Genomic DNA, 12870 nt, shown 5'->3' with positions numbered 1-12870 from the left:
AAAAATGACATTTTCCAATTACCGTTAATGTTCTTACCTGCAAGGCTTTTTCCTTCTCATTTGTCAACTCCTGAGAATGCTTATTTGTCAACGATGCTGTGTGTGTGGCCCATTCACTCCGCAATGTATCTAGTTCTTGTGTTTTTTCTGATAATGTCTATATTAGAGGTCAAACACAAGTCATTAGGATAGTCTCTTGAATGTGCTGCACTTTAGACCAGAGCACAAAGTACTTAACAAGGATACTGAAAAGAAAATTTCAGCTTTCCAAAACATACTCAAAGCTCTTCCCACAGATTAAGTAAGTAAACATAAGAATAAAAACAAGTTTAGAGCTATAATTTAGGCCTACAGACGAAGCTTAAACTGCCTTACACTTTTTAAAATTTCATCTAGTTCTTCAGCACCAAATTCTTTCCTCTACCATTAAGAAGCCTGGGTATATGAAGTCTCTCCAGGTTTACTTCTTACACGTAAGTACAGTAGCATGCCCCGCCCACAAGGAACCAGGCCGCACAGGAGCATCTCTGCCTACAGCCGTGTTGCTCACACGTACTCCAACCCTAGATTTCAGAGGTGAAGGGCAAAAGTGTAGTGGCCCCGACCGAAACCATGCTAAGTCCACCAATGGGTTAATTCTAATCTTAACACAGAAAAGAAGGGAAAGAAAGATAAGGAACTAAAAAGCCATTTAAGCCAAACAAGAGTTAAATGAAAGGGCCAACAAGCATGTCCACCAAGCCTGATGACCTGAGTTGGATTCCTGGTACCCATGGCAGAAGGAGAAAAACCAACTCCCACACGCTGTCCTCTGATCTCCACTTATATGCCATGGTACACACATGCCTACACACACAAACAGAAGCACACATACACACAATAAATGTACTAATTTCTTTAAAGAAAAAAGAATAAGCAGTAGATGCTAAGCATTGTCTTATTTAACGATGACTTAGAAAATGTGTCATATGTTAGGGATGGCAGAAGTGTTAGGTGGGATTAAATATCTAAAAGAAAGCATCAACTTAAGAGAATTAACTGGTTGGAAAAGGGAAAAGAGAGAAGATTCCATGGCAACATACTTTGAAAGAAGATCCACAAAGGCTTGGATTTAATTCAAGGAGTTCAGAACCAACATCTGGATGACTTACAAAGACAAAATTAAACTTGAATTACCTCCTGTGTAATGTGCAGTTGCCTGGTAACATCATCTAGTGTTTTAGTCAATGATAATTTTTCTTCCTGTTTACAAAAACAAAATTAGGCAGTTTACAATTTAATACAATCATCTGCAGCCAATCTATTCAAAGTGTAGCAAAATGCAACACCATCATCATGTGAACAGTTTGCTGGACATGCAAAAACCCATCGTTCTGAAACAGGACCTGCACCTGTCATGAGACCCCAGGTGACTCGGGCACCACTGGCACTTGCTAAGCAACGTTCCAACAACTTAGCCTTGGCTGTCCTGGAACTCACTCTGTAGACCAGGCTGGCCTCAAACTCAAAGAGATCCACCTGCCTCTGCCTGCCAAGTGCTGGGATTAAAGGCATGTGCCACCACCACCCGGCTCCTGAACTTTTTTCTTAAGCAGCAATACTACACCATCCTTGTGCTCCATACTTTATGCAGCATTTTTCAATATTCAGAACATGTTCATATACTCATTTTTTAAACATAATTGAAATATGTTTGAAATGGCCAGCTGATAAAATGGCCACATGGAATTTAGGTGCCTAAGGCCAGAGCAAAGTAGTAAATACCTGAACCTTAAGTTTCTCAACTGCTGGTCTAGTTCTAGACTTACAGCTATAGGCAGTAGCTAAATGAAAATCAATAAAGCTCACTACAAAAGAAGAAAGAGCAATATGACTCCACAACAATTTATAAAGTAATTAGGTGCATAGTTTAGAAGAGTGACTTAAATTTAGAATCTTACCTTGCTGCATTTCAAACAGCCTGCCAGAAATTTCTTTATCTCTACATCATTTCCAGGTAAAAGCTTTAGTGACAGGTGAATAAGGTGCTTAAAGGGATTTGTCTCCACGACATTTAAAAACACCGGCAAGTTATCCAACAGAGCAGCTGAAGACAGAAGCTGCAGCAGAAACCTTTGAAGAGAAAAGTCACATTACAACACACAAAACTGACATCTGCCATTGCACCACCTGCTGGCCTCCAAGGGCCCCTGCATACTCACACAAACACATAAGTAAGAAATAGATCTTGCCGGGCGTGGTGGTGCACACCTTTAATCCCAGCACTCAGGAGGCAGAGGCAGGCAGATCTCTGTGAGTTCGAGGCCAGCCTGGTCTACAAAGTGAGTTCCAGGAAAGGCACAAAACTACACAGAGAAACCAAAAAAAAAAAAAAAAAAAAAGAAAGAAAGAAAGAAATCTTAGGAAAACAATTTTTTTTTAAGTCAACTAATTTTAAAAGCTGCTTCAAACCATGTAAATTAAGGGTCAAATATTTATTTAATATTTAATATTAGTCAAGATTTCTTTTTGTTTGGTTGGGTTTTTTGTTGTTGTTGTTGTTTTTGTTTTTCGCCGCCGCCACCACCACCGCCACTCGGCAGATTTCGTTTTGTATGTTATTTTATGAACACTGGTGATTTGCCTGCAGATATGCGTGTATGAAGGTGTTGGATCCCCTGAAACTGGAGTCACAGACAGCTGTGAGTCACCATGTGGGTGCTGGGAACTGAATTCAGGTTCTCTGGAAAAGCAGCCAGTGCTCTTAACCATTGAGCCATCTCTCCAGCCTCAAGTCAAGATTTCTTAAAATTTGGGGTTTAACTGAGTGCTTAATCCCAGTTTAGAAAAAGAAACCAGGGTATTTGTAACACATGGAAAATAATTTTGTCATCAGTCATCTTTCAAAGGAGAGTCTGTGTAGAGGTCAGTGCCATGGCACTCCCAAGCCTCACCTTGGAGTCTCTTTCTCATGCTCCTGCGTACACTGCTGAAGAAGGTCTATAAATTTCTGTGGAAAAGCTAAGAAGTCCACCAGGAGACCTTGCTGCAATTTTAAACTATACAGAAAACAGAAAAACAGTTTTTTAGAAACTTAATTACTATCTTTAGTTATCATTCTTAGACTGAAGCATTCTTTACTTACTAATGTCATTATTATTTAAAAAACAAAAACAAAAACAAAACTAAACTGGGGAGCTTTTGATTTGTATCATCCTTAGCTAATGGAAGTTGAGAAATTCAGCCAAAGTGTCAAATTTCTAACTGCTTAAGTGGAAGTCTGATAATCTATAAAACTTTATCTTTAAAATACCCTGTCAACAATTAGGGGATAGTCAGTATTCCCAGAATAACTCAAAAACAAGTGTAAACACGTTATAAAATTCAGAAAGTAATTCCTAGACTACATATAGGGCCAGCAAGTAAGAAAGTACTTACCTTTGAAAATCTTCCTCAGATATGACAAGGTTATACAGAAAAAATGGATCTGTATCATCAGTCAGACGGATGACTAAGTCCTAAAGAAGAGATTAGGTTTTTTAAATGTTTCCAGTAGATCTTTTGTAAAGGTGAAATTATTCAACAACATCCACATACCAGTTGTACATCAGGGCCATTTGCTGCCCTGCCTATCCTTACTAGTCTTTCGAGAATGAGCACCTGAAACAGGGGCAGACAGTCGGCTCTGTGAGAGATGTGTGTAGAAGCCAGCAAAATGCTGGAAGTTAACAACAGCAGCATCTTCTATGAGGTCGGAGATGTGCAGACCAGCTTTGTGCTCTGTGGCACCAGGGCAAGGCGCAATGACTGTTATTTTCCGTTTCCCTCAAATTAACTGCTCTGGGATTTCAAAAGCAGCAAAACTGACACTCAAGAAAAGGAAGGGGCTTTTGTGGCTCAGACGGAAGATAAGTATCAGGTGCCATGTTTCCAGGACTTCCCAGGAGACCTCCCACTCCAGCTGACCACTGAAGGGACCATCTGTTTCGTTTTCTAAGGGAATAGGTTCCTTTCACAAAGACACTTGCCAGGTTGTTAAAGTGTGACAGAGCACCACAGCTGACAGTAGTTCACAACAATGATGAACTTCAGAGAACACTGGTGCAAGGAGACCTGCACATTGTGAGAGGGGCCAGGGCTAACAAAGAACTGAACAGTCTCCTCAGTTCTGAGGAGCTACTGGGGGGTTGGAAACATTGAAGCAGTTTATTAGTGAGGCTAAAAAAAATGCAGAGGTAGCATCTATAAGATTAACATGTAGACTCTACTGTGTTTGGGAAAATGGAAGAAATGGGGTCTTGCTCTACCTCAGAAGGGCCTGTGGTCCAGCAACAGCTACTTTATTTCTTGGAATTCACCTCAGATGCCACTGAAAACCAACAACAAGCCAAAACCTAAAGTTACTGCCTACTACAAGATGCTTGCATGTGATCAGGGAGAGCTGAACACAGAGAACAGATGCTACACTTACTCCTATGGCCTATATCTTTAATGCTGGTTGTCTGTTTGTTTTGGTTTTCTTAAGACAAGGCATCAATTATGTAGCACAGGATGGACACCAAAGAACTCTTAATCCTCCTTCCTCCTCTTGAATACTGAGATTAAAGGCATGTATCATCATTTAATTTTTGAAGTTCACATGGAATTCACACTCTAAATCAAAATGTGAAGTAAGGTAGTCTTTTAAATGCTTAGAGTAAACCCAGATTGTTACATCAGCCCCTAATTCTTCTTGGACTTAGTAATACATGGTATAATTATATTTAAATTGCTGACTGATTTCTCTACCCTGGGCTTGCAATAGTTATAAAACGACCCAAAATTTTTAAAAATGGATTTAACAAGAGTCACCTTAAAAAACAAAACAGTAATTTTATTATAGTACCAAAAAGACCAAGGAGAGTACAGATAGTCCACCACTACCACAAACTGGACAGTAGACTTTCTCCATGTGGGGAACTGCAAGAGTCTGCACATGTGGACTATAACGGAGAAGCCTCACCTGGTGAAAGCACCTTAGTGATTACAATGTGACTGAGGATAGGGAAGAACAGATCTCATCTTCTAAAAACAAATAACCAGAGCACAACAATAATTACATCACACACAAATGATGGTGTTTCAAAAGGAAATAAATACCAACCTTTCTGTGCACTGGGTTAGAAAGTGATTGTAGTTCGATGCTCACTCTAACACTTCCTCTCCTGGAGGAAAAGACAGGACCAACTCAGAAACGTTCAAGTGACACTCGACACTATCTGTACATGAGTTCAAATTTCCATCTCAGAACACAAGCCTCTCCACAGGTGCCCTCAAGCTTATGAACAGGTTTTAGAATGCACACTGGACTAGGTTTCTCTAATAAGTAACCCAGTAATCCTTAATGGAAGGCTTAATTTTTGTCACTTTTTAAATGAAGAAGCAAATAAGAAGCTGTAGACTAAACAGGGTGAGCAATCAGGGTGCCTATTGCTAGTATTCTGGTAAGTAACTTTACTGCCAGATTCTAAAGAGCATCTACTAAGAGACAAACCATCAATTTATTAACAACTTTTAAATCTGAAAATTACCATGGCAATGATCAAACTGACTTACAGAAAGATACTATCTTAAAAACTTAAAAATATTACAATGTTTACATTATTTTTAGACTCAAGGAAATGACACTCACTATCTTGTTACATAAAGTATTTTAAAGCCAAAGCCAAATCTACATAAAATATTCTCTATGCAATATATCCATATAAGTATTTTCGACAAGTTGACAATTATCTATCTCATTCACAAGTAACTCTGTCTGAGAGAATGAAGCTACAACCCTCCACATTCTATGCAGTATCCACTACGAACAAGGACTACAAGTAGTGATAACATTAAACTGAGGAACAAAACTAATAAAGATAAAATTAGTGAAAACGTCTACATATCTCAAACTTTTCTGCTAAATTCAGTAGCAATGACCTTTCTCTGATATGTGTGTGTATGTGGGGAGGGGGGGATAGAATTAAACAAATTTGTAGTGGTTTTAATACGAATGGCCCCCCATGGGTTCTTATGTTTGAATACTTAGTCCCAAGTTGGAAATCTGAGAAGGATGAGGAGAGGTGGCCTTTGGGGAGGGTGTGTCACTGGGGGTGGCTTTGAGGTTTCAAAGGACTTGGACCACCATCCCCAGTGCGGTGGTCTCCTGCTTGCTCTCAGACGGTCCTTCACTGTCTGCTCCCTCCACTCTGCCTGCGCTCTCCATCATGGACCCTAACTTTGATCTCTACGCCTGAAAGAAGTCATTTCTTCTCTATGTTACCATAGCAATAGAAAAGTAACTAAACCAAACTGAATCTGTTCAGGTTTAAATTCTTCTAAAGATTTGGTTTAAATCTTCTCCATAGTCTACTTATCTACACCAGAAGGATTTGGTTTAAATCTTCTCCATATCTACTTATCTACACCAGAAGTAAAAAGGGATAGACACAGAAACTGAGAATGGATGGGGAAAATGAAAACAGCTGGACAAGATTAAACTGCTAAGATCCTTTTCTTAAGCTGTGACTTGCAATTTTATTTTGTTTTTTTTTTTTTAATATTTATTTTATTATACATACAGTGTTCTGTCTACATGCCAGAAGAGGACGCCAGATCTCATTATAGATGGTTGTGAGCCACCATGTGGTTGCTGGGGATTGAACTCGGGACCTCTGGAAGAACAGCCAGAGCTCTTAACCTCCGAGCCACCTCTCCAGACCCCTTATATTGTTTTAAAATGGGTCATTTTAGTGGATTTATTTGTTTGTCTGTCTTTTGAGGCAGGGTCTTTTTTATGTTGTCCTGGCTGTTCTGGAGCTCTCTATGTAGATCAGACTGGCCTGAAATTCACAGAGATCCAACCGCCTCTGCCTCCCAAGTGCTGGGATTAAAGTTTTATGCCACCAGGCCCAGCTCAGTTAAATCTCCTATTGATCATATAATTGGATGCTATATCTCAGTTCATATGAGGAAGCTGAATTCATCACCCCATCTGCTGAAAGGGGGAAGCTGTCTATACAACAAACATAGGAAAGCTTTTGTTATTCTGTTCAAGTGTTTTCGTGGTGCTGGGGATGAAAGCTGGAGGCTTCTGCATGCTAGACAGTCCCTCTGCCACTGGGTTATGCTCAAATCCTAGTGCCTAGAGTAAGGGATGTGAAGCAGACTGAACAACTTCACTGAAGCTCTTTTTGAAAGAAAACACCCTAATTTCCTCCCTCATTTGTGAGATAAATAGGCTCTAATGGATAGAGGTTTGTTTCTTGTTTTTGTATTTATCTCTAAGGTATTTTTCTAGTATACAGTGGTATTTGCTATAGTGGTATGATATTTAAATTGACATCTAATTTTTTATTGTGTCTTACAGCTTGGAAAGTCCTGTACTTCATAACTTCATTTAGAAAAATTAAAGAATCATCAGTTCAATAAAATGCCCAAAACAAAAATGTATATATGTAAGAAAAGAAACACACACACACACACACACACACACACACAAAAAAAAAAAAAAAAAAAAACCAGAGAGAAAGAAAATGCCCTTTACCTAAGAATTATTTGACTATGATAACTCACCATTCATATTAATAATACTGCTGCACACATTCAAAGTACCTAGTACCTACAATGGATTATATGTTGAGACAAAACAAGGCCCTAAACTAAGCATATTCCCTATATTTACTTTAAAAACACCCCTAGGGCGGTGGTAGCTCACACCTTTAATCCTAGCAGAGGCAGGCAGCCTGGTTTACAAAGCAAATTCCAGGACAGCCAGGGCTACACAGAGAAACCCAGTCTTGAAAAACCCTCTAGAAATATGTCGTAGGAAAATCTGAGATTGCAGATATATCATCTCAAACCACAAATCGTATTTTCTGTATTAAAAACATTCATGATAAGAGCATTAAAACAAACAAAATCCCAATGAAATACACTACTTATCTTGAGGTCACACCTTAAACATTGTTTATTACCAAATAACACCCTCCAGGCCAGTCAGATCCAGTCAGGTAGGTTTATTTATTTATTTTTAAGTAAAGATCTCAAACCTTAGACACCAGAGCTGGATTTCAGCCCAATGCTGCCATCTAGAAGCTGTGACCTTATTATCCTCTCAGTGCAAAAAACAAAAGCTGATGTAAGCCAGGTACTCTGCTGGGTGCTAAGGATACAAACAGAAGTAAACATGGTTCATTTCCTCAAACTGAAGTCAGACAAAGTGCTTCTTACCTAGATTCACCTGATTGTTTTAGAGCTCAAGAGAAGGAAAAGAAGAGCTATTAGTGTCTGCTGAGTACCTACACTGCTGGATACCCAAGGGGGGGGCAGAGACAGAGAGAGGGGGGAGAAAGAGAGAGAGGAGAGAGAAGAGGAAGAGAAAGGAGAGAGAGAATATTACCCCAGTCAAATGTATATGTATATATACATGTATTTATTTATTTATCTATTATTTATTTATTTATTTATTTATTTATTTATTTATTTATATTTAGGTTTTTTGAGACAGGGTTTCTCTGTGTAGTTTTGGTGCCTGTCCTGGATCTCACGCTGTAGACCAGGCTGGCCTCAAACTCACAGAGAGACATGTACCTCTGCCTGAGTGCTGGAATTCCATCACACCTGGCCTTCTTGGGCAACTTTAAAAGATCCTTATTGGGAAGGGATTTAAGCTATACCTTGGGACTGGGAGATGCACAGTCAGTAAAGTGCCTGCCACACAAGCATGAGGATCTGAATTTGAGTCCCCAGTACCCAAATTAAAAGCTGTGTGTGGGACTAGAGAGACAGTTCAGTGGTTAAAAGCACATACTTGTCCTCTCAGAGTTTGTACCCCAGCACCCACAAAGGCCTGACTCCAGCTCCCAAAGACCTGACACTCTCTAAGCATGTATGCTCACTTCCCCCCAACACCCCAATCCACATGCTAAGACATAAACACACCACACACACTAAGACACACACCACATATGCTAACACACACACACACATACACACACACACACACACTGTATACTAAGACACACACCACATATGCTAACACAAACACATCCATACACATACACACTCTATATACTAAGACACACACTACATATGCTAACACACACACACAATAATTTCTTAGGTCAATGTGTTTGTATACATCTGTAACCCTAGGGGGCAGAACAGTGTTCTGTCAGGAGATCCCCAGGGCTCACAGGCTAGCCAGCCTAGCCAATTAATTTGTAAGGCACTGTGTTCCATGAGGCCATGTCTCAAAAAATAAGGTGGACGGTCAGCAAGATGACTCAGTGGGAAAGACACTTGCCCCCAAGCCTGACAGGCTAAATTCAATCCCTGGAAATCACATAACTCCCGTGGTCAAAAGAGAACAGACTCCTGCAAGTTGTCCTCTGACCTCCACAAGCACACTGGCACACACATACCCTCCTCTTCACACATTAAAGAAAAGGATTTTAAGTGAAGACCATTAAAACAAAAGATACCTGACGCCAACCTCTGGCTTCCACACTCATTTATACTCACACACACAAATCAACACACACATTGCACAATGCACATACACCAGAGACAGACACACACACCTTGGAAGTCATGAAAGAAAGGGCATCTGAGGCAGAGGGAAGAGCAGGAATAGAGCTTTGGTACAGAGAATACGAGCCGTTAAGAGGAACTAAGTTCCTGTCTGACTACTGGGCAGAGAGCTCAGGGATCAAAAACAGAAGAGCAGGTGGTTATCCAATCCTGGGTTTAACGATCTCACCATTTTCTTCCAGGCAGGGTTCCCTGAGAGTTGCACTATCCCCTATCGAACTGCCTGCCCTTCCTCTACTTCTTTTTTTACTACTTATGCAATCACACCTCACTAATAACTAAGGTGAGGGAATATTTAATATCTACTAGTTACTATTTTAAGCACTTTTATGTATTAAACAATCTCATCTTCAATAAGAATCCCATGAGGTAGGTACTATTATTTTGAATTTAAAGATGAGACAAAATTTTTTAATAAGCTGTGTAAACTTGGGGTTGGATGTACAGTACAGTGGTAAAGTCCATGACAGCATGTTGCAAGGACATGAGTCAATCCACAGAAAGGCACACACAATAAGTAAATAAACTGTCCAAGATCAGCCAATCAGTGGCAGAATTGGAACAACTTGAACCCAGGCCGTCTAGCTCTAGACCTAAACTTGTACCCTGTGCTAAGTTGCTTATCCCAGGGAAATCTCAGCTCTGAGGCTGTGTGGTCCCTGAGAACCACAATGAAGGCTGTTGTTCTTGTTGTTGCTCTTGGCAGGGAAAGGAAAGGAAGCTTCACATCCTCAGCACCTAGGATAGTTCTTGGCACAGAGTAGGCATTCGCAAGTATTTGTTGGGGTAAACTGGTCTTGAACACTTAGCTAAAGAATCTCGTTGGCTGGTCAGTGGTGGCGCACACCTTTAATCCCAGCACTCGGGAGTCAGAGGTAGGCAGATCTCTGTGAGTCCGAGGCCAGCCTAGTCTACAGAGCGAGTTCCAGGACAGGCTCCATAGCTAGACAGAGAAACCCTGTCTCAACCCCCCCCCCCAAAAAAAAAAAATATCTCGGTTGTTCTTCCTATGGGTTGGGGTTGCGAAAATTATTCTGCAAGGGGCCAAGGAGTAAACATTTTACACTTTGAAGACTATAGAGTTTCTGTCACAACTGCCCCATTGTTGCTATTGAGTGCTGAGGACAGACACGCACTCTACCATGAAGACCGCAGAGCTACATCACAGCCAATCCCCCATACAATAATTACTCATTGAAGTCCTTGTGCAGAAGCAACCACAGACAGTTGATAACAAATAAGGAGGCTGTGTTCTAGTAAAACCTGATTTATGAACAGTGGGTTGATCCTTGCCACAGGTGACAGGAATATCGGGTTTCTAAACAAATTTTAAAAGTTGAAATTGTGTTTTAACATGATTAACTCTGATTACAATATAAGTAATGTGTCAGAGAAGAGTTGGGAGTGTCAGGCTTGGAATCACAAATAATGTCCCATATTACCCAACAGAAGCAAAACAAAAGCTATAAATTTGAGTCATATATGTCATCCTAAATTGACTAAGTCTCATTAGAAAACCCCTAGCTTTGAAAGTAAAATTAACTTGAAAGCATTTAACCCAATACACCCTAAAAATAGCTCTAACAGATAATCAACATAAAATTGAGATTATTTACATTCTTGTTACTAGCATGTCTTCAAAATCTAATACAAATTTTTACACTTAGAGATGTAAGTTTGGATTAGCCCACATTCATTAACTATATGTGGCTAATGACCACTATACTGGACAGCACAAACAAACCACCAATTAGAGCTGGGGGTTGTAGATCGGTGTAGAGAATGCTAAGGCCGGGCATAAGTTCAATGGCCAAAGTCAACAACAACAAGACAATTCATCTACAGATCCCCATATATGGCTGATGTTCGAGTCTATTCTGAATGCTTGCCAGCTGATTCTGAACTAATTCTAATTGTGTACAGTGGCTTAACAATACGGCAACTCAGTAAATCATTGTCTCCATTTTTTTCCACGCAACATTTCTCACCCTTCAGTTTCTACATACCTTTCGCACCTGTCTTCATTGTATCATACGGGTAGCTGTGTTAAATCAGTTTACAAACGAGTAAACAACATTCACAGAAACTAAATAACAGCTAAAAAAAAAAATATTGTAAAATGGGAATTCAACCTAACTAAAAGTATTGGTAAAATAAGGAAGTCAGAGCTAACTTATTTTATTTTGTTTGTTTGTTTATTTTTATTTGTTTGTTTATTTATTTGGTTTTTAGAGACAGGGTTTTTCTGTGTAGTTTTGGTGCCCGTCCTGGATCTTGATCTGTAGACCAGACTGACCTCGAACTCAAGAGATCCACCTGCCTCTGTCTCCTGAGTGCTGGGGTTAAAGGCGCGCGCCACCGCCGCCCACACCTAACTTCTAATCAAATCTATTTAAGCCGTTATAGCATCACCTGTGATTAAAGTTGCACGTCTGCATTTATCTGTGAGATAGACTTAATGTCCTCCATGGCACTGTTAACTCCATGAAGACCACGGGATCCCCAGGAGTCCAAGGTGCTTCACGGGTTCACAGTGTTTATTGAATGAACAGAGTTCCTGACTTTCCAGTGTTTGGGGTTGATTAAATGTATCTTTGTTTTGTAACTGATGTGCAGATGGGCCGAAGTATATCACTGAAAGTACTATCATTGTTGTTGTCATCATTATTATTATTATTTTAGTTGAAGCTCTGAAGCTTCACTCTCAATATCCTTCGAAGGCGGGCATGAGTGAGGGGCTGGGCAGACCCTGGAGTCCCCGTGAAGCTCGGCAAAAATGGCCTGGAGGGGATCAGAGCTCCCACCCAGAGAGGGCAGGCTGGGCTCAGTGCCGCTCAGAGCTGGGACATGCACGGGAGCGGAGTCGGGTTCCCATCTCCTCCTTCCCCGTCCTGGCGTCCCCTCCGCAACGGCCGACCCGCCGACGTGCCGCGGTAGCCATCAGGTCCCCGCAGGGTCCCTGCCCGCGTCCCGGGCCCCACCGAACCCCCAGCCGCCATCTTCACCATGGCTCGACACCAACCGCCACCCGCCGGCACCGGGAGACGCGGGCCTCACCTCTCCTCGCAGTCTTTGCATTTCACCTGCAAGGGGACGAGCTGCTGGAACAGGACCTGGCTCATGTCGGACCTCTGCCCCGACGGGTGTGCGACAAAGCCCCACCGGCCCGGGCCCTCGTACCAGCGTGCAAGGAGTCCCGGTCCGGACAGAGTTTGAGTTTGGCGCTCAGCGCCCGCGGAGGAGGAGGGGAACGATAAACACAGAGAACGAAGGAGG

General features: G+C 41.2%; 1 protein-coding gene across 2 annotated transcripts in view; it reads right to left on the bottom strand.

Annotated features, from left to right (window-relative positions):
- The window catches only part of Sass6 (SAS-6 centriolar assembly protein), a 33436-nt gene extending 20568 nt beyond the window's left edge, over nucleotides 1-12868 (bottom strand). The window contains exons 1-7 of one of the 2 annotated variants that reach the window (XM_028890166.2): nucleotides 12652-12868; nucleotides 5123-5183; nucleotides 3418-3497; nucleotides 2934-3038; nucleotides 1941-2112; nucleotides 1177-1242; nucleotides 38-157 (exon numbers count right to left, since the gene is read on the bottom strand). In XM_028890166.2, the coding sequence (XP_028745999.1) occupies nucleotides 38-157; nucleotides 1177-1242; nucleotides 1941-2112; nucleotides 2934-3038; nucleotides 3418-3497; nucleotides 5123-5183; nucleotides 12652-12716 (669 nt within the window). In that variant the 5' untranslated portion in view covers nucleotides 12717-12868. The remainder of the gene's footprint in view (nucleotides 1-37; nucleotides 158-1176; nucleotides 1243-1940; nucleotides 2113-2933; nucleotides 3039-3417; nucleotides 3498-5122; nucleotides 5184-12651) is intronic. The other variant, XM_028890167.2, reaches the window with a different exon arrangement.
- Between the last annotated feature and the right edge of the window lie 2 nt (nucleotides 12869-12870).

Source organism: Peromyscus leucopus, chromosome 6 (genome assembly GCF_004664715.2).
Source record: "Peromyscus leucopus breed LL Stock chromosome 6, UCI_PerLeu_2.1, whole genome shotgun sequence".
In the NCBI taxonomy this organism is placed as follows: Eukaryota; Metazoa; Chordata; class Mammalia; order Rodentia; family Cricetidae; genus Peromyscus; species Peromyscus leucopus.
This window is presented reverse-complemented; position numbering and strand designations above follow the sequence as displayed.